Source organism: Falco rusticolus, chromosome 4 (genome assembly GCF_015220075.1).
Source record: "Falco rusticolus isolate bFalRus1 chromosome 4, bFalRus1.pri, whole genome shotgun sequence".
NCBI lineage: Eukaryota > Metazoa > Chordata > Aves > Falconiformes > Falconidae > Falco > Falco rusticolus.
This window is the reverse complement of record NC_051190.1, coordinates 23,991,808-24,015,686: the sequence shown is the minus strand read 5'-3', so window position 1 is coordinate 24,015,686 and position 23,879 is coordinate 23,991,808. Positions and strand designations below refer to the sequence as shown.

General features: G+C 56.3%; 2 protein-coding genes across 2 annotated transcripts in view; both read left to right on the top strand.

Annotated features, from left to right (window-relative positions):
• The window catches only part of TMCC1 (transmembrane and coiled-coil domain family 1), a 134,294-nt gene extending 120,807 nt beyond the window's left edge, over positions 1 to 13,487 (top strand). The window contains exon 6 of the mRNA XM_037382961.1: positions 13,350 to 13,487. Within this exon, the coding sequence (XP_037238858.1) occupies positions 13,350 to 13,472 (123 nt within the window). The 3' untranslated portion in view covers positions 13,473 to 13,487. The remainder of the gene's footprint in view (positions 1 to 13,349) is intronic.
• An 8,533-nt stretch (positions 13,488 to 22,020) lies between these two features.
• The window catches only part of PLXND1 (plexin D1), an 83,058-nt gene continuing 81,199 nt past the window's right edge, over positions 22,021 to 23,879 (top strand). The window contains exon 1 of the mRNA XM_037383210.1: positions 22,021 to 23,468. Coding sequence (XP_037239107.1) covers positions 22,140 to 23,468 — 1,329 coding nt within the window. The 5' untranslated portion in view covers positions 22,021 to 22,139. The remainder of the gene's footprint in view (positions 23,469 to 23,879) is intronic.

Sequence of the window (23,879 nt, the reverse complement as noted above, 5' to 3'; positions counted from 1 at the left end):
AAAGCAAGATATGGTGCTAGCCTCACCTGTATTTCTCACCTGAATCTTGTAATGGAGCAGCTCCAGGTCCCAGCTGCACTTTGATGAGGAAGAGTTCAGCTGGCAGGACAGCATTCACACACCAAAAGCCCACTCCCTCTGATGAAAGGTGAGAGTCTATATGATGTTGGTTGGGCCACCACTCTAAACATAAGTATTTTGTCTGCCATGTTTCATAGAAGAATTTCTGAGTTGTTTAGTATTTGTACAAGCTGAAACTGAGCAGATTCCTCACCAACGTGGAAAAAATACTCATTCCTCTCGGGTTTTGGTCATGTGGCCACGAGAACACAGAACTGAGAAGGGAATGGTGACAACTTTTTTAAGGGAAAGGGGAGCAAGTCGTCGTCTCTGTTCTCATGAAGAGGTGCAAGTGCTGTAAAACCAGCAAAAGATGAAAAAGCAAAAGCGATTTTCTCCCCATAGTCTCCCCACAAGCAGAATGCAAATTCCAGCAGATTATGGATTAAGTGCCTGCACGGGGCTGCTTTTGCTAGAGCCATCTGGCTCAAGATAGGATGTGGATGCTAGTTGTGAAAGTTTCTGTGTTCTTTCAGGGTGGTCACCTGATGAGCACTGGGTGAACTTGGTGTGGTTGTTGAACGTGGCTCAGGATTGACAGGGGGGGCATAATGACCAAGGGTGAAAGCAATGGCCTACTCCCACGTCAACAGTTTTAATCCCATAATTTGGAGGAATCGTTACTCAGTTTTTCGGTTAGTCTGTGGGAAGCGGTTGGATAGCTCCACCCAGGTCCTGGGAGACAAACAGGGATGTGGCAAGGGTATGGCTATGCTGGGTTGCCACAGTGGAGACGAAGAATTGGCTGATCTTTCTTGCTAAAGCAGTCATTCTCCCAGGTCAAGTCACAACGCACTGATGCGTTTTGGTAGTAGGAATTTGGCCAAACAGACAGCTCCCTGCCACAGGCATCTGTCTTCAAACTGTTCCTTAACCACCACCAAATCCACACTTTCTGCTTTAAAAGAGAGTTTCGGTTAGTGGCTTGTTGGCCTCAGTGGAGCCTCCCTTGCTGACTGGAGTTCAGCAGAAATGTGAAGCAGGTTTTCTGCTGCCTGAGTTAGCGTGAAATGGTACATCCCTGGGCAAACCAGCTCTGCCGAACAATTAATTCCCTAGCCCGATCCCCTCTGGACTTTGGGTAAGACAGCCCTGGTCCAAAGGGGCAAAACTGGGAACACCGAGGAGAAAAGCAAGAGCGGGATGGGAAGCTGCGGTGTGTTTTCAGGCTCCCTCTCTGGCACAGGTGTGCTGTAGCCCCGCCAGTGCACAGGTGATGCTCGCTTGCAATCAAGCCGTCTGGAGTTCAGAGCTTCCTCCAGCACTGAAGTCCTGCAGAGGTGCAGTCATCAGATCTCTGTCGTGACACCGCAGAGGACGTGCCTGACACCGGCTCCGTGGGAGCTTTCGCGCCTCACACCAGCTGCGGTGTGCGGGAAGCGCCCGCGGCCCCGCGCTCCGGGTGCTGCTGCCGCCCCTGCGTCAGCCGCGAGGCCTGCCGGGCCTGGCCGAGGTGGCTCCCGTTTGCCCCGGCCTTGCCGAAAGTGTCGCCGGAGGGGACGGCGCTGGCGAGGTGAGCGGGCTGAGGGGGGAGCCGCTGTCTCGTCCTGTCTCGGCACCCCTGGGAGCCGAGTGCGGCGTCCCGGGAGCGAGCGTCTCGGGGGGGGACTCTGAGAGGGGCGCGGGGAGGGCGGGAGCAGTAGGGCACGTTCCTCTGGTCGCCCCCCTGGAAAACGCCCTCGGGGCGGCAGCCTCCCCCCGGCCCCGCGGCGGTGCGGGCTCGGCGTGCCTGCCTTCCTTACGAAACCGGCCCCTGGCGGGGCTCCGCCTCGTGTCGGGCCAGCTCCGTGCTGCCTCCCGCGTCCCCTCCCGGCGGACGTTCCCGCCGCCCCCCCGCGCCCCCCGGTGCCGTGGCCAGGACACGCGGAGCCGAGCGAGGCGGCCCCGGGCACCGCGGGGGGCGGCCCGCACCGCTCCCGTCCCAGCCGGACGCAGCGGCCTAAGGGCGCCGACACCCGCCCACACCCGGCCCTGGGCGCGCCCCCCCGCAGGCGCCTGCCGCCCCCTGGCGGCGGTACCCGGCGCTGCGCACTCGCCCCGCCCGCGGTCTCTGGCGGCACCTGGCGGCAGCAGCAGCCCCTGGGCCGCCAGCCCGAGGGTCCCGCCGCCCGCCCTCGCGGCCGCACCGCAGCCCCGGGCCCGCACGGCGGGCCGCGCAGGGGCCGGCCGGGCTGAGGGCGAAGCCCCCCGGTGGGGTCCTGCTCCGCCTGGCGGCTGGCCGTGTCGTGCCGAGGGCCGCTGGAGGGTGGGGTCCCCCGGGCCGCTGTCCCGGCACCGCGGGAGCCCCAGCGGGCAAACCCCGGCCCCAGCGCCGCCGCCTTCGCTGGTCCCTGCCGCTCCCGCCCCGAGCAGCGCTGGGAAACACGGGGCCAGGCAGGGCCCCCTGGCCGCGCAGCCACGGGAACGGCTCCCAGCGCCGGGCCGCGCCAGCGCCCCCCGCCACAGCCCGGTGCGCAGGGACCCTGCCCCGCGGGGCGCCGCCGCTGCAGCCCGCCCCCGCGCTGGCCCGGGAGAGGGGCAGCCTCCCCCCGCTCGGGCGCCGCGCTCCCGCTGCGGCCCCGGGAGGTGCGGCCGGGGGCCCTGGGGCAGCAGCGCGTTGCTGCCGCCGCCCCGGGGGTGCGGCTGCAGGGCACGGTTGCTGGTGGCGCACGCCGATGGCTCACAAAGCGGCTGTCCTGCGAGGCTGCGTGCTCCGCGGCGGCTGCGGCAAGCGGGGCTGTGTCTGTAATTACAGTGGGATTTGGTCATTTGTCTGATCTCCCCTCGCAGCGGGGCTGGAGCCCACGAACCCTTGGTGGGGCTGCGCGGGGTGTCCCCCTGCCGCCGCCTCCCGGGGGGCTCGCGGCGCCTTTGCCGGTAGCGCAGGCTCGCGCGGTCGGCGTCTCTGCCGGCTCCAGGGCGACGGGTTGACCTGTTGGCTGACTTGCCCCGGCAGCCGAGGGGAGCCGCGCTGACTGAGCTCCCCGAGGTCCGGCCTCGGCCCTTATCTGGTGGAGCTGTGCATCCTGCGGCAGAGATCCCGCACAAAAGTGCCTTTTGTCTGGTGCAGGGCAGGCTCCTAACAGAAAAAGGAGGGGAACAAATCGTATGAGATACGGAGGTTCTCTGGGGACAGGACAGAGGGAGCGCAGGAACAACGGCCGCATTGATAAATTCTCCGTTTCCTGACGCTGGCCAGGGAAGGGGGGCCCTCGGCAGCGGCGGCGCTGAAGAGCGGAGGGGCTGGATGTGGCAGCTGTGCCAGCCCAGCACGGGGGTGGCCCACGGGGCGTGCAGGCACATGACAGTGATGGCAGGGACAAGCTGCCCGCTTCCCCTCGGGCCAGATAAGCCTGCAGAGGTTCAGCCTGGAGACGCTCTCTTCTGTTAGCAAAATGCCCGTCATGTTTCTGCCATGTCCCCCTCCCAGACACTGCTTACAGCTGGCACCTTTGGCGAAGTGCTAACAGTGCGGTTAATTATCGGGGCAGGGCACGGATGCAGCTGGCACTGAGGAGGGTGCGGTGTGCCTGTGCTGTGGGAACAGGGGGCACAGCTGAGAGCTGGTAAACTCAGGGTGCCAACTGGGAAATGCCTTTTAACTGGGCTGCTAAAAATCCTTCCCATTCTCCCCATCAGCTAAAGGAAATCTGGAGCTCCACTGTCCCAGACACCCTTTTTTTTTTGGCTCTGGCACATGGGTGGTTGCAGGAGCTGCTCGTGGACCCCCACACAGGCATTCACTGGCTCAAAAAGTGAGTGAGCCGGAATGTCCTGTCTGACTCCATAAATGACTGTGGCCCTTCTGTGGGGCTCCATGAGGACAGCCCAGCCCCACAGCGTGTTGCCTGGAAAGCCTGTGAACAGAGGCTTAATCCTGGGGCTGAGACTCATTGGTGCTGGGGGTGGTGGCTTGTGACAGGTCTTGCCGCTGGCACAGCTGGTTCTCAGCGTGCTGCAGTGGCTGAAGCTGTTCCTGCTGCGGGCATTCACGGGGAGGCCTGGAGCCAACTGCTGTGGAATGCTGATACACAGGGGAGCGTCTGCTTTTCCTCTCCACTGTGCTGGCTGATAAGCACGAAGTGTATGAAGAGGAGAGGCAAAGATGGACTTGCCCAGTCTCCCCATCTGATACAGAAACATGAGCAAGGCACAGTTTGTAGGTCGAGATAATAGCTCTCTCTAGGCTAACCTAAACATGTTATAAGCATGGACGTAGCAGTGAGCCGGAGTGATAATGGCAGCGGAGTAGATAGATTGCTACTATCTGGGTTATGAAAGGGGCTTTTATTTAATTATGCTCGATTTGCTTCCTCTGCTTCTGGATTCCTGCACTGCCGGCACAGGGGCCGCAGCAGGTGGTGAGGCAACAGGTGCCAGTGCCCCAGGGACCTGTCCTGGGGTGGCTGCAGCAGCCTTGTGTGCAAGGGGGACCTGAGCCTGGCGCAGTGGTGCTGCGGGACCCCTTGCATGCCACACCAGCCAGCATCCTGGGGCACTGCAGGAGGGTGAAGCCTGTGCCCTCCAGCCCCACACTGGTTTTATTACAGCTGTGGCACCTGGCAGAGCTGGCACCCACTCTGCTGCCTTCTATTTTTATGACTTCGCTTTGAGTGTGTGCATGGGATGGATACCTGCTGTCCTCGTGGATATTGTTGGGGTGATGGTGAGGCTCAGCTGGTGGGAGGCTGCTGCCCTGTTCTGAGATGAAGGCACCCAGAGTAGTCACAGGTTCAGGGACAGCCAAGGCCAGCTGGGACCATGAAGGACCCAGACCAGATCATTTCATGCTGAGGTTTCCCCTTGCTGAGGCATCTCCCCCTGTCAAGGCCAGGGATGGAGTGGGAGGAGGTTGGCCCAGGGTGCTCCACTGAGGGCCCTGGAGCCAGCACTGGTGCCCCTGAGTCCCTCCCCGATGACACCAGGGGGGCCATGGGCAGGCTCAAGGTGCAGACAGAGACCCAGGAAAGTCCCGATGGCCGCTGGCCAGGCAGCTGCAGGGCTCACCCCCCCATGCCCTGGGCAGCAGCACTGGGGCTCCCGCTGGACCCGGGTTTGCTCCCAAAGGCTGGAGGTCTGGTGCTGGGCCCCAGCTGGGGGGTCTCACCCCGTGGGTGTGGGCTTTGGGCAGGGAGTGGAGGCAGAAGACAGCAGGGACTAGCTGTTTTTTCTTGCCGGGCTACCCGTTTCTAGCACTCGTGATCATCCCTGCACCCCAAAGCCAGACCATGGCTTTGACTGGTGCTGGTTTTGCTTCTCTGTTGGCACGTTTCAGCACTGACTCATTTCCTTTCCCACTGCCACTCCTTGCTGGAGAATGTGGCAGGAGGTCCCCCTGCGAGCTGCTGTCCAGGAGCCCGGCGGAGCAGCTGCTGCCCTGCTTCGGTCTGCTTCCTTCAGCATGAGCGGTTTTGGTAACTTGCCGGGTCATCAGCACACAGACTGAAGTTCGGGGTGTACCTGTGCTCCTCTAAACCCTGTTTCCACCCATGGGCTTCTTAGGAGGAGCAAGCCAACGCTAAGCAGTGCTGATGTTTCATTCCATTTATTGTTGGTTTTGAGCTTGTGGGCTTGCGCCCAGGATGTTTGATTTATTTTTATTATTTTTTTTATTTTGTCTGGAGCACCTGGAAACCCTGACAGTTTCAGACTGTGCAGGTAGTTGTCACAAAGTAGAGGTGGTCCATCTCTGAGCTTTCAGAGAAGGAGGATCTGGGAAGGGCTGCAGCTTTCCACCAAGGAAGCTTCTAACATGTGCTTGAAGCTCTGGCTAATGATGCATCAAACAATATTCAGGGACTCCTGCCAAGCAGCCTGGCAGAGCAGTCCCCCTCCAGCCAAGCACAGGGGCGTGGGATGACATCCCCGAGGTCACTGATGGCATGGGTGGCAGGTCTGAGGACAGGACCCAGGAGCCCTCTGGGTCTGCCAAAGGGCCTCATAGCGTGCCAGGCGCGGAGTCCAAGTCCTCAGGGCTGCACATGGGCTCCCCTGTTCTGTGGCTCGGAGCCTCCTGCTGTTTCCCTGGTGTGGCCACAGGCAGGGTCCCTGCTCCGCCAGAAAGTCACGCTGGTCTCCAGCCACTGCCTAAAGCCTCTTTGGGAGGCAGAAGAGGTTTTGAAGCACTCACTAGCCCCCAGGTGCGTCCCCTTTGCCCCACAAGCCACGGGCAGGGCCAGGGTGCAGGTTTTGTCACACTCAAAAGCAAAATAGCACGAAACCTGGTTGCTTTTCCACCTTGATTTACTATCAGCTTTGACAAGCTTTCTCTCTTGGCTCCTTCGATAGTGTCAGCCATGTCTAATGCTGTTGATTTTATAATATATCTAATCTGGCTTTCTTAAAAACACCCAGTATCTCAGAGCTGCTGTTCTCCTCCTTGAACCATCTTCATTCCTTGCCTTCTTTCTGTCTTTCCCAGCTGGGGCCAATCTGTCCGGGAAATAGTCCAATTTGCTTCCATCTGATGGGAGCGGATCCCAGCTCTGTTCCCTTCATCTACTCCAAAGCTGAAATCAGCTTAGGACATTATTTTGAAATCCTTCATTTTCTTCCTCTGCGTTTTTGCTGCCACTTTTCTCCCTTAGCAGAGGCACTGGTGAAAATACCTCCAAATACCCCTTCCTTTGGGATTTTTGCAGGGCAACCGCCATCTGCTTGGTGTGACACAGACCTTCGAGGTCCAGACAAGATATTCCCCAATTCTTAGACCCTCCTGTGCTCTGAGGAGCAGCACTGGCATCCCATGCAACTTAAATTCCATACAACTTAAATTAGCAGGTCTGGGCCAGGTCTGAATCCCCCCGCAGGTGTCCCTCGATGGCCAGGGGAGCCCCTGGAGCCCAGCGCCGGCCATCGTGCGCCTCCCGCAGCTGCCAGTCACCATGTGGGGAGGCTGGGATCTCTGTTACCTGGCGCAGTGTTGCCCAAGAACTTCTTGGCTCCTCTTGCTCCATCAGCACTCACTGGACAGGACAGGGAAGGGCTTGTCTGAGCTCGCTGTCAGCCTGGCACAGATTTGGTGTGGGCAACATCAGTCCTCAACAGCCTCAGGCAGCCCAACCTCGCTTCCCGGGGGGCTCACGGGTGGCATGTTACAGCGTTCTCTGGTTGTGCCTTTAGCCCTGTCTTCTGGGTGGGCTTCAGAGCCATGCTGTAACCTTGTCCTGCTCCTGATGGGGTCCCCCGGAGGGACCCAGTGCTGTTGAAGGACCCTGCCACCAGCACCTGCCTCTGCCTGCCATGGCCAAGCCTGCAGGGCTGTGCCCCATCAGCAAGGGCTCTGCCCTGGGCTGGGGCTGCCCTCGCTGCTCCCCAGTGCTCAGCCTGGGGAGAAAGACTTGCTTTTTCTGCGCCACCAGCATCCTTCCACCTTTCATGGTGCTCAGCCCTCCAGGACAGAGAGTTAAGTGGATCCATTAGCACAGCCAGCACCGTGCACTCAGGGTCTCTGGATGCAGCATGAGCATGTTAACCTTATTTACGCAGTATTTCCTGATCAGAAATGCTGCCGCTTCAGTCAGCCTTTGCAAAAGAGGGTGTAGCTCAGCCTGAGGTAGATGCCATCTCTGCTGTAAGAGACCTCGCAGGAGGGGATGGGGCGGTGTGTCTGTATAGGGGCCCAGGAGATGCCTGAGGGGCAGTTTTCCCGGCAGCCCTCTGACTGTTGGCACAGCGAAAGCAGGCACCCGGGTGCTCTGATCGCCCGTAACAAAGAGACCGTGGTGGAGTCATCCCCCAGACAAAACCACTGTGGATGCTATAACCATGCATGGAGTTTCACCCGAAGCTTGCCTTTGTTTAACGCAGGGGACCGCTGCCGTGAGATCTGGGTCTGTCGTGCTGCTGCTCGGGGATCAGCTGGAGGCACGGGCTGTGCGTATGGAGCCATAATTGAACGGTTGGATCTGTGGGCCCCAAGATGCATCATTGGGAGAGATCAAGGGAAACTCCAGCTAGAGGGGCAAACGTGTGGCCTGTTGAGGAGTGCAGAGCAAGGCTGTGTGGGGCCCAGGGGCAGGCTGTGGAAGAGTTGGATACATCCCGCAGAGCTGCTGGGAACGGCAGGTCAATGATGTGGAGATACGTGAGAAGCTGCCAGGACCTCCTTATTTTGCTGGGTGGGTCTTCAAGCGCTACAACCACAGCAGTGCTGCCCATCTGTGTCTCTGCCATCCTGGGGAACTGAAACTGGTAACATCTCTGAGGAAGTGCTCCCAGTTTGCATGACCCAGGGCTTCCAGGGCATTGCTGGTCCCCGTGAGGTGGCACAGGAAGGCCTGCTGACACACAGGGGGTGGCCCTCGTGCAGCTCCCTGGGATCAGAGCCATGCCCCTGAAAAGTGGTACAGCCCTCATTTGGGGACCATCTGGAGAACAAGGCTTCCAGTACCCTCATCTGGGCACGGGGGGGAAGGGGAGTGCAGCTTGGCTCCTGCTTTGGGGCACCAAGTTCAGAGCGATCTTGGCAGGGTGTGCACATCAGTGCTTGTGAAAATAACAAATTGGCCAGCGTAGCTGGTTGGACACTACGGGTAACTGCGTGTCCATTTGGCCTGCAGTCAAAAGTGCTTTAAGCTTCTAAGTAAACGAATACAAGTCTGTAGCAAAGTCCAGCCCTCAGAAAGGAAGGGAGGCAACATGGCAGAAAGCGGGGAGAGGCGGACATAATGCACCCATCCATGTGCGGGCTGAAGCGTTCTCGCCGAGCACGAGGGAGATCTGCGCTTCGGTTACTGCGCTGCCTGTGGAGGACAGGCAGCTGCATCTGAAATGGTCGCTAAGCTTTTCCTAACTTGATCGTGGTGAAAAGAGAATTGCTGCTGATTTGTCTAGTTTATGGATCCACCAAGGTAATTAACCATGATTGATAAGCCACCGCCAGAATGAACCATACTGCAGACTTATCTGTGTAATCCTTGTTTGTGTGCCAAAAAAAAAAAACCTAGACAAAAAGATAAGGCTGAAGATGCATGGTGATGTCTTGGAAATTTAATTTAGAAGGGAAAATATCCCTTTTAAAGCTACATTATTAACTGTTGTCAAGTGACAGCCATTTGGCCTTCACGTGCTGTACTGTAGATGAATTTCAGCCAAGTTGTACCAGACCTCTCCTGAAAGCACAGTGTACGCTCCTAACCAAGCTTCTTCCACAGTGCTCTGGATGTGTAAAATCTGCATGATTGCTTTGCAATGGGGCTTGTCAACAGAGACTGCAGCTGGGTTATGAATCACTTTAATTTGTCATGTGAGCTGGTTTCACACCAATACCTCTGGAGGGAAAATGCTGGAAAGTTGGGGGAGGGAGGAGAGGAGATGAGATGTCAGATGCAACCACCCGCCCCACTTCTTGATAGAAACATTTCTCCCTCTCCACCGGCTAATGACTAGACCTAATTTAATAAAATGGAGTGAAGTGGACAACATAAAATGTATGTGTTTTGTTTTCACATTTGAGTCTAACATGGCCACAAGTCATCATCTGAAACAATTGTCGGTGTTATCAGTCACGCAATCTGACATTTTGCCAAAAGGTCTCTTTGGTCTTTTCTCTGAAGTGTGAAAACAAGGGATGCTGTTTCTTGCATTCTGTAAAGAAAAATGAGGGTTGCGGAGTCTTAAGGAGTCATTAGATGAAGGAAACCAAAGGAGGAAAGGAAAATCAAGACCTCTTCCTTCCGATAATCACACAAATACTGGACCTCTAGGGATACGTAACGGAAAACATTTTAGGAAGCACCTGAAAATCTGCTATGGATGGAAATTTCCCAGCCCAGCCAGCATCCTTTACTGCAATAATCTTGAGAAAAATCCAAGAATCAGATCATAATTTGATATTTTTCTTTATTTTGTATTTATTTATTCAGTTGCCATTAATAACAATAAAAATGAAATTACCCACTCCTAACTCTGAGTTCCCTTGACACTTAGTTAAAGTACACAATTATGCAAAACAGGTGGACTCCCACGGCGCTTTAACCTAAGCAGCAAAAGCATAAACCAAATGTAAGCCCCTCCACAGAGATAAATTACTCGCTTATCGAAAGAATTACTCACTGTGGACAAGTAGACTTTTACAAGGTTGATTTTTAAGTGTGCAGATGAATGTTACAGCTGGTAAGAATTTGTTAGTCAATGAATCTGCAGTGAAGAAAAGATAAGGAGTTATAGATTTGTTTTCTGAAGTGGAAGCGTTATATACCGTGCTGCTGGAAAATGAAATGCCCTATTCTCTTCCTTTCTCAAACCAGGAGGCTGTATGATTGCATCTTTAGCTTCGAGCTCACGGTTAGCTGTCCTGAAATTAAAAGAATTATTTGTTTTCTTCAATGGAGTTGCATTGTTAGACATCTTGCAAAGATGACTACACCCTACGAGAGGGGCAATGAGTGCAAGGGTATAATACAAATGCCTTTTTCTAACGCTCTCCCTCAAGATGGTGCCATTTTGCTCCTGTGTTTGCAGAGGCAGGGATCTGTGCGGCCGCCTTGCAGTCTGGCTGGTTTGTGGCTCTGTCGGCACCTGCCAACAGCAGGGCTGATGAAGGTGCTATTGAAAACCATCCCCTCCTGATCCTGAGCAGCCAGCCCAACGCTTCGGCAATTCCCAACAAATTACTAATCTGGCCTTGCAATGGGCAGCTCCCCACAGCAGCCTTACTGCAGTCCTGGTAAACAACATCTGTGAGGCTGAGCTGGTGAAGCCACTGTAAAGGCATTTGCTGCTTTTGTATCCCAGCTCCCGCGCTGTGTGCAGCCCTGCTGTTTCAGCAGGCAGAGCCCACCTGTGGGCAGCATGAACATGGAGGCCAAAATTCAGCGTATGTGCGTGTGTGGTGACTGCAAGGTACCGCAGGGTTCCTCTGGGTGAGGACAGTCAGATACTGCAGCAGCAGAGCACAGTGTACCTCACGCTGAAGGCCATTCTGTGGCTAGCGGAAAATAAGTGTCCGTGCCTAGCGCCTTTACTGAGTGCTACACAGGCATAATGCTAACTAGCGCTGCGCTGGGACCAGCTTCCTCAGTTACTTGGTATTTCCTAAATCTGTTCATTCTTTAGTTGCTGCTTCCCTCCACAGGCAGTGCCTATGGAGGGGACGAACGTACGTGGAAGGAGGGAAGGACTGGCCCCTTGGGGAAGAAGTAGGCATTGGCTTTTTTGTCTGATTCCAGAACAAAAAGCTCCATCCAGGAGCCATTCTGATGAGGTCATAGTGTAAAACAGATGCAAAGTTTCATGCAACAAGTGAAGTGGCACAGGGAAACCAATACCTTTTTGCATGCTGTCTTTCCCCATCCCTTGCATGGGATCAGAGCTATTAGAGCTGAAGCTGATTAAGTGTGAGGCCCCAGCACAATAACAAAAGCATTGGCCACCAGTTTCTTAATGATCGTCTGGGAGCTGGAGTGCAATGTTCCTTTGAAATACAGGCCAGAAACCAGCTCTTCCCATTTTTACCGCCCCCCCCCCACCCCTTTCTGTCTGAGAAAGAAAACCAGGTTAGCTAATAGTACTAGATCTGGAGGCAAGAAATACATTTACATTCAAAACCTTATGTTGGACGTCCAGCTGCAAGAGTTTCCGAGCAAGACAAAAGCTAGCGAGTAAAAGCAGTTGGACAATTACACTCATTTGTCTGCCTTGTTTTCATTGAAATAATTCAGGCAAGGCTAACTGTGTTACTTGGATTCTCTAAGGTATAATTTAGGCATGAGATGTTTACAATCAACTCTCATTTGCATTAACCAGGAGGAAAACGGGATCTATTGGATATTTCAACTGGCAGATTAATTGCTAGTTTAACCACTAGTTATTTATTCAATCCTCTGCATCTGAACAGCCACCGGGCCAGGTCCTGCCACTTCTGCTGCAGTGCTTACTCCGCAGGCTTCAGGCAAGCGAGAGCTTGATGTGGGACAGGGCCCTGTGAGTGCCGTTCATAGTTTCGCTAAGTGCAATTGGTGCCAAAGTTTGGTGTCCAACTGAAAGCCCTGGAGATGTTAGATCTGCCGGGAACAGTGTGCGCTTCCCCTTTGTGGTCACAGGAATGTGCTTAAACAAAGATACTGTTCACGATGGGCTGCGCTCTGTCGTCCCTGCTAGGTAGGGATGGTTATTGAACCGCTCAGCAAATAACTTGACAAAATCAATGGGACTGTTTGTGAGATAGGAAACCTCTCCGTGTGCGCAGGGAGCTTGGGGACTGGCCCCCAGACTCTTTCATGAGCACTGCACAGAAGTCTCAACACTGCTAAGCAAGGCTAAAATGAGCAAGGCAATTGATCGACAGTTTTGATTGAAACCAGAAGAAAGTTTTGCTGGTTTTTTTTTTTTTTTAAATCCAGGCTGAAATAGACATCACTTAGAAGAACATCGATTGAAAGATAAACCCAGTGCTTGAGAAGACCCTGAAGGTGAAAAGTACCATTAAGTAGGTTAAAGGAGCCTGCCCTTGTATGACAAGCTGCTCTCTGTGTGAGAGGATGGAGAGCACCGAGAGGGAGATAAGAAGATTACGAGGTCAGATTCCAGGTTACGGAAACCTCGGTGGCTCACTCCCTCTCGGGCACCTCGGCATGGGCTGCAGGCGAGAGCCTAATGAGTGCCAGCTGTGATGGTTTTGGTGCTGCTCGCACCTCTCCTCCGGGAGCTGACCCAAACCTGTGAGCTCATTCCTATATGCCAGCAGCTTTCTGGGTGGCAACAAATTCAGGGTATTTAGCCGCCTGGCCTGAAAGGACTTGCTGGCAGGGAGGAGAAAGGCCCTGTATTTCATGACATGTCCTAAAGTCACCTAGTGAAATGCGTGTTTTCCCATGGTGACCCCTGACGGACCGTTGGTTGCCCCCCTGCCCAGCGGGGGTGGCTGAGGCACTTACTGGGGAGGAGCGAAGCAACCCTGGGCTTGGCCCCGAGCATTCGGGGCTGGGTGGTCCCACAGAGTGGGAGGGGGACAAAACCGGGTCCTGCCCTGGGTAGGACAGGTGTTCTGCTGCTGATCACAGGAGGTTAAAATCCCAGGTTCAGGTCTGGGAGGACACAAAAGCTGATGGAGCCCAAACCTGACCTAAGGGTGTGAGTGAACCGGGTTTGTCTCCATTCAGCCCCCAGTGAACAAGTCCTCCTGACACTCACCTTTTCTCGAGGGGCAGAGTGGCTCAGCACCCAGGCTGTCACCTTCAGCACAGAGTCCACGCCTGCAGCTCATTACTCGTCATTATTATTAAAGCTCATTATTGTTCTCTCTTCAGATGAACGCTGTGAAGCGAAGGGTTGCTGCCGTTTCCCCAGCCTTTCTGGAGCTAAGCAGGCCATTGGATTCCATGGAGCTATTGCTCTGCACCCTGTGTAAGCAGCTACACCACTTACCTTGAACTCAGGTAAGACAGCAGTGTTATTGGTATGATTCCTTCTACCCTTGTGGGGCAGAAGACGCTGAGGAAAAGGAGTCCCCCTGTGACATCCACGACCCCTGAAATACACTGTACACCTATGTACGATGTGATACGTGGATGTGAAAACAGCAAAAAGACTAGTGTTTAGGTAGGAAGATGGAGGAGCTGACATCCGAGTGATAGAAGTATCCCAATCTTTAACCGTATGGTGTTTACATTTTAAAACTGAGGGAGTGTTGAAAGGTCTTTTAAGCTATTTAGGCTGTTTGATTACCTTTTCCACTTTCCTCAGTTGTATTGGCAGGTTGCTGTATCTCTCTCTGCTTTGCCAGTGCTTCTGCTTGGTTTCACAGTCACATTCACTTGTGGGTGAAGTACTTTGGGTGCCGATTCTCCTGGGTTATCCTGACAGTCCAAAGAAAAAGCTGGTCTGACTTGTATAAAGATTCATGTGCATGTTCCCATTAATATGCAGTTTTGTAACACCGCATATTTTACATCATTGATTTTGTGGGAGTTTGGACACAAATACATATATATGCACAGAAGCATTGCAGATTGTACATAGACAGGATCTTTGCAGGCTAAACTGAAACTCCCTGATCGTTCTCCTTTTCTGCTTTTCTGCTACAAAGTTTAAAATGCTACAACTAGCCCAGTTTAGGACTTGCCGACATTTTAAATGCGTATGTGCGCACATGTATTTTTTCTTTTTTTATATATATACATGTATGTGTGTGTGACTTTCAACTTTTGGCTTATCTCTAAGATTAATGAATGTGTTGACTGCACATGAGAAATGTGTAAACCTTTAAGACTGTTGGGGTCACCAGGGAAATGTCAAGAACAAGATCACACTGTTTACAATATGTCCAAAAATATTCAACACCAGATGACACCCCACAAGTGACATTATAATGAGAGACAGCTATTGGAGGCAATATAAAACACATGCCGCTGGATACCGCATGTCAAAGGTTTATCTGGAAATTGCAGATAGCAGACCATTGCAAAACATAGGTACAAAAAGATTTCAGTTTTCCTTGTAAAGAGCAGTGGGCACATATATTTGTAACTGATGCCTGCTCGTAAGTTGCTTGAAGGGGCTGACCCTGCACCTCTATTCCAATGCCCGGGCATGGCGCAAGGGCTGCAGGACCTGATTGGCCCACATGGGGTGCAGCGAGGCTGGGGATGAGGAGGGTTTTCCCATAATGTCTGGGTACTGCCTTGCCTTTGGCATGGAGGCATTGGGGTGCAGGGGAAAGGCTTGGGCTGGCTGCAAGGGGGGTCTCTAGCAGGACCTCTGGGATGGAGTTCAAGCGGGGATGGTGCAGGGAGCAAAGGTCAGGGTGCTGGAGGACAGGACCAATGGGCCAGGGCTGGGTAAATGCCAGGAGGGTCCCTGGTGGCAGTATCCTGGTGCTCAGTTCACTGCTGGGTGTGGCAGTTACTGCTCGGGTAGGTTTTGGAGGTGATGCTGTCAAGGGCTATCTGAACAAGGCTTGTGGCTGGGGCTGGCTGGCATTAGGACGCTGGGGTTAAAACCAGCTGAGGACCAGGCAGCACAGCTGGATGCAGAAGCTATGGGATGGTGTGCAGGGCTGCATTTGGCAAGGGCTAAGTGCCTGGCCGAAGGCCACAGCAGTGACAAGCGACCTAAATTCAGGGCTGACCTTGGCAGAAGCCCATGATTTCACACAGGCGCTGGGTCCAGCACCGTCTGCGGAGCTGGTTCAGGGCAAGTGACAGCTGTGGCTGCTGGGCTGGGATTAGGACAGGGCCTGTCAGAAGGAACTGAGGACATGAGATGCAGCTGGGAGGTGCCACCTAAGGTATACAGAGGTTTGCCAGCGGCAGGCCCTGCCAAGTTGAGGGCACATCTGAAGCTGGTCTGGGGTCTTCTCTGTTCAGCCAGGCGGAGACCAGAGATGCTTAGAGCTGAACATGCCAAATACAGAGCTGTCTCAGAGCTCAGTGCAACACAGTCCATCTTTTAAAGCAATATGAGGTTTTAACCAAAATGCTTGGAATTGCAGTAAGATGTACAAAGCAAACAATGGTTTTAGGATTAACTGCGTTTAACCCTTTCACTTCAAAGCACATAATGAGCATCAACACTGAAGCCTCAACGAGCCCAGTGAACATGGGAGAGAGTAACGCTGAAGCCACTGAGGTTAAGTCAAATTGGTTGGAATTAACAAGGGTAGTGTGGGCTGTAATAATGTATTTACAGCCTGGTGATTATATTGTAGGAAGGAAGGGAAGGGGATTTAATCCCTGTTTAGTTTAAGCTGCATTGCAGTCCAGCCGGTTCTTCAGTAGTACACAGTTAAAAATGTAGTCTGTCAAATCTGGCTGACATATTTTGGCAATAGATATTTCCTCTAATTGAAAGCAATTGTTGTGTTGTAAGCTTTCCCCCTTTCCCATTTGTTTTGGTTAATGAGTAGTGGTGGCCTGTCTGCTTAAGCACGTATTGAGCAACTGCTCACTGGAAAGTTAGCATATTGCAAAGAGCGCGGCACGATCCCGCCTGACTTCATAAGGAAAAACTTCCTCCAGGCTTTGGCGGAGATGTTTGAACAAAGCTGGTAGGATGAGCCTCGCTGGTTGTTATTGCAGGGCTTTGCTGTTTGGGTCAGCTAGGGCCTTCATGTGTGAATCCTGGGGCAAAAACCAGGCTCATTTCCAACGCAGCCACACTTTGTTTTGAACAATCAGCATGGCCCCCGCTGTGAATCCCACGAGGGGATGCTCTGCTTTATGTTGCATTCGCTTCCTTTGCTTAGAGCCAAGTACTGCATCCTACACCGCTGGAACGCAGTCAAGGCGTGCAGGGCCTGCACGGACAGCCTGACACAGGCTAGACGTGGCCAGCCCCTGTTGTGTCGGCTGCTGCTGCTGCTCCAGCAAGAGCCTTAATGCCGTGGGCGGGCAGGGCCCTGCCGCTCTCAGGGGGGGTTTAGCAAGCCCCCCTGTCTAGGCAAAACGGTGCTAAAGCCACTGCTGCCCACAGCAACGGTGCCAGCTTGGCTGCTTCCCCGTGGTGTGGGCGGCACGAGCCAGGCAGCAGCCCTGGCTCGCGGGACCCGGCGGGAAGCAGCTGCCCAGCCCCTGCGGGACATCGAGGCCGGTGCTGGGATGGGAACCACAAAGCAGGGCATCCTTCCACCTCTGTGCTCTGGAGAATGTGCCCGTACTGTCCTCGTAGGATGTCAGTCAGGGTGCTTGGTCTTGAAACACCCTGTTTCTGGCACGCCTCTGGAGCTCAGAGAGCTGCCATGTCCCTCGGTTTCCCTGGAGCTCACAGCAGAACTGGATGAAACCCTCCTTGACCCTGCAGCCACATTGAGCCTGACCCGCTGGCCAGAAACCCCCTCGGGCTGTTGCCGGTCGGCACCCAGCCGAGGGAGGGACCTTCTCCCATGCCCGCCCACCTGGCTGTGATGCCCCATGATCTGCATGGACAGGGATGGGTAGGGATGCGAGGCCATTCGTGTAGTGAGGCAAGGGCTCGGAGGGATTGTTTCTTCACCCACCACTAGCCCGAGCACAATGCTGAATTTCCCACAGAGCAGAACTGGCAACGCTTTTGAGCTCACCAGCCATGTTTCCAGCCCTGACTGATGCAAAACTGGGGCAATTGAGCACTGACCCCTTCCTAAGCCTCTAAGGAAAGCAAAAGCAACAGGTCACCAAGGAGACATGTGGGAAACCAGGGAACAGGCTGCTTTTGCATCCTGGCTGAGGACCCAAATGGTGAAAGCACTCCTTTCCACCCACAGCACCTGGGTCAAACCCCAGCTCAGGCTACAAAAGACTCATGGTTTTTTATTGCCTTGTGATAAACCTCCTGCTCTGGAAAATCTTGCCATTATTGCGTGTGTGAACTTTCACCAGCACCGTATCTGTCATTAACCTAGAAGGAGACCTTTTCATGCTCACAACCTCTGTCTGCACAGCTCCTCTCTGGAGGCAAATCCCTCACGGTGAACACGTCAGCCGGCTGCATGCTGCAGACAAGGTTATGACTGCTTCACATACTGTGAAGGAAGCAGTGCTCTCTATTACACGGGGAAAGGTTCATTGCTGAAAACAAAGAGGCTTGGGGGGAAAAAAAGCATGATTTTACTCAGAAAGTGCCTCAGATCCCCATAAATCCCTCTCCCCCTTGCTTAGACTGGGTCTGGATGCCGGCAGCAGGGTGGCAGTGGAGCATGGCTGTAGCTATTTGCAGAGAAGCCTGAGACCACACCAGAGCATGTGTTTAGATTAAAGGACGTTTGGGAAGTGATCTTGTCTTAATCTTTCTGCTAAGCACCTAGCAGACTCCCTCCAGTGTGCTAAATCATTAATAATAACAGTAATGACAATCTGGCCTCCTTCCCCATGAGCAGTGCCTGCAATACAGATTAATAACAATAAAACAGGGACTCGGTCCACGCTTATCCAAAATTATACCGAGGATAGCTAAGCAGTCTATTTCCAAGCTCTCTGTTATTTCTGAGTGCCCTGAAGTGTCTTAGCTGCTAAGCACTTTGCTGATGCATCCAGCCTGATGACACCAGACACTGACGACTGACTGGACAAAGGCAGGGTGGCAGGCAGGACTGTGGAGCATCAGATGAGTGTGGTGATCAGGGAACAGCTCTTGTTCAGGCGATGATTTCTCTGTGTCCAAGTGCTTCTCAGCTCCTCCTCAGCTCCCCTTGCGTTCCCTGGTGCATGGCTCCTCTCCGCTGGAAGCACCGCTCCAGGGAGAGCCCTGTCCCGGCCGGCTCTGGGCTGGGCAAGCATGACTGCTCCGCTCTCACCTGCCTCTGACCCTCTTCTCTTGGAAAACTGCTAGCAGCCTTTCTCAGGATGGGGAAAAGGCAGGAGCTGCACCCCTGCTCCGATCCAGTGCAGCTATTCAATGTCCATTTTCCATCAGCATGGGTTTCCAAGAGGGAAAGCGAGTGGCCAGAAGGATTCAAAACACGTGTCAGCTAAGTGTTTGTGAATGCACCTTGTGGTCTCCTGCCAACCTGCCCTGCAATCATATAGAAAAATGACCCAAATAGCACACTTAGCGGCAAAGAGTGAAGGAGATGAGAAAAAAATAAGAGAGGACTGGCTGCCTGGGTCAGAGCAGATGCACTGCCTGGCCTGCTGTGCAACGGCAGCTGGGCTCTCCCCGCAGCAGCTCCAGGGTGGCTGAGGCCATGCCTCGGCTTTCTTCTGCCAGGGTGCCAGGCGGCCCGCTGCGGCAGCGAGCTCCCCAGGGCTCGTCTCTGCAGGGGGCCATGCAGGGCAGATGAGGGATGGCCGCCCCAGTCAGGCCTCCCCGCTGCACCCAGCGTCCCGAGCAAAGACACAGAGCCCGTTGCGCTTCTCCCTGAGCCAGGCCCCTGCGGACACACGGCCCCCGGGGTCCCGCACACCCTGCCGCAGGCCGCCGGTGTCAGCTGGGAGCTGCCGAGCCGAACCCAGCCATCTCTGGTGTGCAAGGGTGAACTTTCTTCCCAAATCCACAGAGCGCTTCATGGGTACCTTGTGGATAAACCCGCTAAATAAATAGATGTTTATACTCCCTGTATTAAAGTGATTAGATCCTGGGTTTTGACAGTGTTGAGTCAATACAACCTGAGTAATTGCATGAGTAACTCATGTTTCCCCTAAAGGGAAACTGTTCTCGTGTAAATATATTTATTAATAATTAAAGTGTTTTTGAGTTCTTGTGCACACAGCCCCTCTCCCCCACAGAGATGTCTGAAAGGCTGTTATCTTTAAACCTGCGCAGGAGTCAAATGGGAAGGGATTTTGGCAGGGGCGTGATGGTCTATGGCAGGAGGCATGTGGTTTAATGTTGACCTTTTTTTTTCTTCCTGAACAAAAAATAATGGCGAGATCTGTGTATGAGAGATTGAAAAACCTCTACTACTCCATTAGGAGCATTACCCTGAAATACTCACTGGAGCTTCTAACAGCCCAGATAATAGGGGTGGGAAATAGTTTCTGGAAAATATTCCCCTCAAAGCATCTTACCAGAGGATTGTTTCCTAACAACGACAATAAAATCTTTGTCAAATAATCCTTCAACACCACAAATATTTTGGGTGTAATAGAATCAGTGTAGGTAACTGCTTGCCATAGGAAATGGGAGTCAGAGCTCCTAGGGGATTTTTTTCTGACAAAACCAGTACTGGATACCTCTGGGTAAGTCACACATTTTTCAATGTTCTTTGGCCTAATTTTTTTTTTTAACTGACTGTAATCTGGAACCTAATTTGATATGCCTTAAAAGGCTGATTTCACATGGAAGATGCTCTACTGTCAGGGTAAGCAGCCATAAGAAATCCTAAAATAGGCAGATTAAGGGTTTGGGATCACAGGGTTTTATTTCTATGCAATTAAAGAAATGATCACATTTAAAAACTGCTAACTTGTAGTTAAAAAAAACCCAAACATCTACCAACCAACAACTGGGAGTACCACATTTAAAAACAGCTAATAACTCTATTAATGAAGGCTATGATTAGCAGAGACAATGAGTTAGATAGCACGAAAGCATAGCATTTAATGCAACACACATTTTCGGTTGACATGGCGTGGCCAAGGCAGTTGTGTATTAATTAGTGCTCTGAAGAGGGTGAGGAGGACAGGGAGGGGGAGAGGGAAATTGGCAGGTGTAGAAATGAGATTAGACAACTACAGAGGATTTTTCTTTTCAGAACAGAAGTCGTACAGAATCCTCATCAGCCTCGCTAACACATTTTGTATAAATGAAGATACATGCTACAGGAATGGGCAGGGTAGGAAAGCACAGCTTGGGGACAGGGAGAGCAAGGACAGCTTCCCAGGGCTTGCCTGCGGTGCATTTCCAGGTGGTAGTGACCAAATATCAGCCTTGATTTCCACACCCTTGCTTTAAATGCTGCTGGCTATTTGTGCATGGCAAGGTGCCTCGACGCTCAATCCTTACAAGGGGACCTGTGCTGTTATACTGAGGTACTGCTGCAGCTGCATGGTGAAACCAAGCCAACAAGCTTCCCCTTTGCTTTCCTCCACCGTGCAGGTGCTCCAGCTAGGTCTCTGCTCTTAGTGGAAACTCAGGCTTGAGATAAGGGTGCTGAGCCCCCACCCTATAGCCGCTCCACGTGGCTGTCAGCTCTGCCACTGCTTCGGCTTGGAGCACCCATGCAGTGCTGAGTGCCGCGACCAGGGTATCTGCCGTGTGCTGGAGCCCACTCGTGCCCCCCTCTTGCATGGGGGCCTGGGTGGGCTACCCAGGGAGTTGGGTCCCTTCTGAGGCTATGGCTGTGCCTTCTGTCACGACAGTGCAGCAGGAGGTGAGCGTGCTGGCCTGGGCAACCGCTCAGGGCTCTCCAACTCAGACCGCAGGGACACGAGCTACGCGGGCAGGCAAAGCACCTGGTGCGGAGCGCGCGGCCCCGGGCAGTGTCCCGTCCTGGGACGGGGCTCGCGCGGCAGCGGTGCTCGGTGGCGGGGCCGTTCCCCTGCGCGGCGGGCGGGCGGGGTTTCACGTGCCGGAGACGCGGGAAGCGCTGCTGTGGGCGTGAGCCCACCCCTCCGCCCACGCAGGTAGCGTGTTCCCACGCCGGTAAGGGTGGGTGGGTCAGAGGCAGTGCTGCTTCGGGGCCATTCCCCCCGCTGTGGATTCCAGCGGGTGGAATTCGGGAATCTCATCAGGATATTGGGAATATCATCACTTCTTCCTCTGTGGCTTTTTCTCCTCCACAGTTAAAAAAAAGCCCGTTGGAGGGCAGAGGAGATGCACGGTCCACTCGGAACTCCGCTCTCGGCAAGCCGAGCTTCCCCGGGGGCGGAGCCCGCGCCTCGCCCCCGCCCCGTTCCCCGGGGAGCTGTCCCGCCGGGCGGGCGGCAGCAGGGTCCCAGGGCTGCGCCGACACCGCCGCCCCCCCGCGCTCCCCTGAGGCGCGCAGCCCGCAGCGAGCGCGGCCGCTCGGATGGGGCGGGGCGGGCCCGGCAGCCCCCGGCGCGGTGTCCGTGCTGCGGGGGAGGTGGGGGGACCCCCCGGTGGAGCCCCCCCAATTACGTGCTTAGCCTATTTGACTGCTCCACGCGCCGCCTGCCGCGGCGCCGGCCAGCCCGACCGCCGCTTCCCCGCGTCCCTGCCCCGGGGCCGGCTCACGGGGGGGCGGAGGGCGGCCCGCTCCGGCTCGCCGCGCTGTTCCGCAGCAGGGAAAAGCGATTCTTCCCCCGCCTTCCCCCACCCCGGCCCGCTCCGCTCGAAAACGCGGAGACAGCGTAGGGAAAGGCTGAGCGCCCGGAGCCGCCGCTCCCGAGGCCGGGGGGCCGCCGCCCTGCCCGGGACCGCCCGGTGCGCGGCCGGCCGGCGGCGCGGGGAACGTCGGTAACTTCATCCCGCTCACATGACGGGCCCGCACCGGGACCTGGGAGCACTGCCAGCGGGGCGGGGCGGGGGCGGGCGGAGGGAGGGAGGCGCGGCCGTGAGCGCGCCCCGCCGCCCCCCGCCGCGCACCCGCCGCGGCCGCCACTTCCCGCGGGCGTCGCTCGGCGGCGGGTGCGCTGCCTCCGCAGGAAGCGGCCCTGCGGCCCGGCCCCTCCCGCCGCTCGGCGGGCTCATGCACTCTGCGGCGCGGCGGCGCGGGCGGCGGGATGGCTCCGGCGGCGGCGGCGGGCGCTGAGCTGCGGCCCCCCGCGCTGCTGCTGCTGCCGCTGCTGCCGTCGCTGCTGCTGCTGCTGCTGCTGCCCGGCCGCGCCGCCGGCCTAGAGGTGCAGCGCAAGTTCCTCTCGCCCACCCCCACCAACAACTTCGCCCTGGACGGCCCCGGGTCCCGCGTCTACCTGGCGGCCGTCAACCGGCTCTTCCAGCTGTCGGGGGGTGAGCTGGCGCTGGAGGCGGAGGCGGCGGTGGGGCCGGTGCTAGACAGCCCGCTGTGCCACGCGCCGCAGCTGCCGCAGGCCTCCTGCGAGCACCCCAAGGTGCTCACCAACAACTACAACAAGATCCTGCAGCCCGACCCCGAGCAGGGCGTCCTCGTCGTCTGCGGCTCCATCTACCAGGGCCTCTGCCAGCTGCGCAGCATGGCCAACATCTCGGCCGTGGCCGTGCGCTTCCCGCCGGGCGGCAGCGACCCGGTCACCGTCTTCCCCAGCATGCTGAACGTGGCGGCCAACCACCCCAACGCCTCCACCGTGGGGCTGGTGCTGCGCCGCGGCGGCGGCGGCGCGCGGCTGCTGGTGGCCGCCACCTACACCGGCTTCGGCAGCCCCTTCTTCCCCCGCAACCGCAGCCTGGAGGACCACCGCTTCGAGAACACGCCCGAGATCGCCATCCGTGCCCTCAACGCCCGCGGCGACCTGGCCAAGCTCTTTACCTTCGACATCAATCCCTCCGACGACAACATCTTCAAGATCAAGCAGGGCGCCAAGGCGCGGCACAAGCTCAACTTCGTCCGCGCCTTCCTGCAGCGCGGGGCCGCGCCGCCCGCCCGCCGCCCCTACGCTTACCTGGCGCTCAACAGCGAGGCCAACGCGGGCGACAAGGAGAGCCCCTCGCACAGCCTGCTGGCCCGCATCTGCCTGGGCGAGGCGGCCGAGGCCACCCTCAACGGCAGCGGCGAGACCAAGAAGCTGACAGAGTCCTACATCCAGCTGGGGCTGCGCTGCGGCGGCGCCGCCGACGCCTTCACCCGCCTCGTCTCCGTCTTCCCGGCGCGGGCGGCCTGGCGCAGCCCCGCGGTCCCCGGCCCGGCCTCGCCGCCCCCCGAGGAGCTGCTCTTCGGCGTCTTCGAGCGGGCCGGGGCCGGCGGCGGCGGGGGGCGGCCGCAGTCCGCGCTCTGCGTCTTCCGCTTCGCCGAGATCGAGGAGACGATCCGGGCCGCCCGCAACTCCTGCTTCGTCAGCCCGGCCGCCGGCATGGTCACCGTGCTGGACAGCGTGGTGCAGGGCACCGGCCCGGCCTGCGAGAAGCGGAACATACAGGTACGGGCGGGCGGCGGGCACCTGCCGGCGCCCTGGCGGCGGGGAGCGGGGACGGGGCGTCCCGGCGCAGGACGGGCGCGGGGAGCCGGTGGCCGGCGGGAGGCAGCCCCGTCCCGTCCCGCCGCTGCTGCCGCGTCGCCTCGCTCGGGCGTCCCGTGGCCGCAGGCGCTGCGGGCGGGCGGGTGCGCTGCTCTCTCCCCCGCGTCCCGCGCCGGTTGGGTCCCGGCTGCTTCCCCCCGCAGCCAAAGCCTGCGGCGGGGCTCGCACTGGGCAGTGTGTTTGTCGGGGGGGACGGGACGGGACCCCCCGTCTGTCGGGGTCCGCCGCTCTTCCCACGCCCCTCTCCCGGCGGCTCGCGGGCGCGCAGCTCCTCGCTCCCCCGTGGGTGCCCCGCACGGCGGGGGAGGGGGG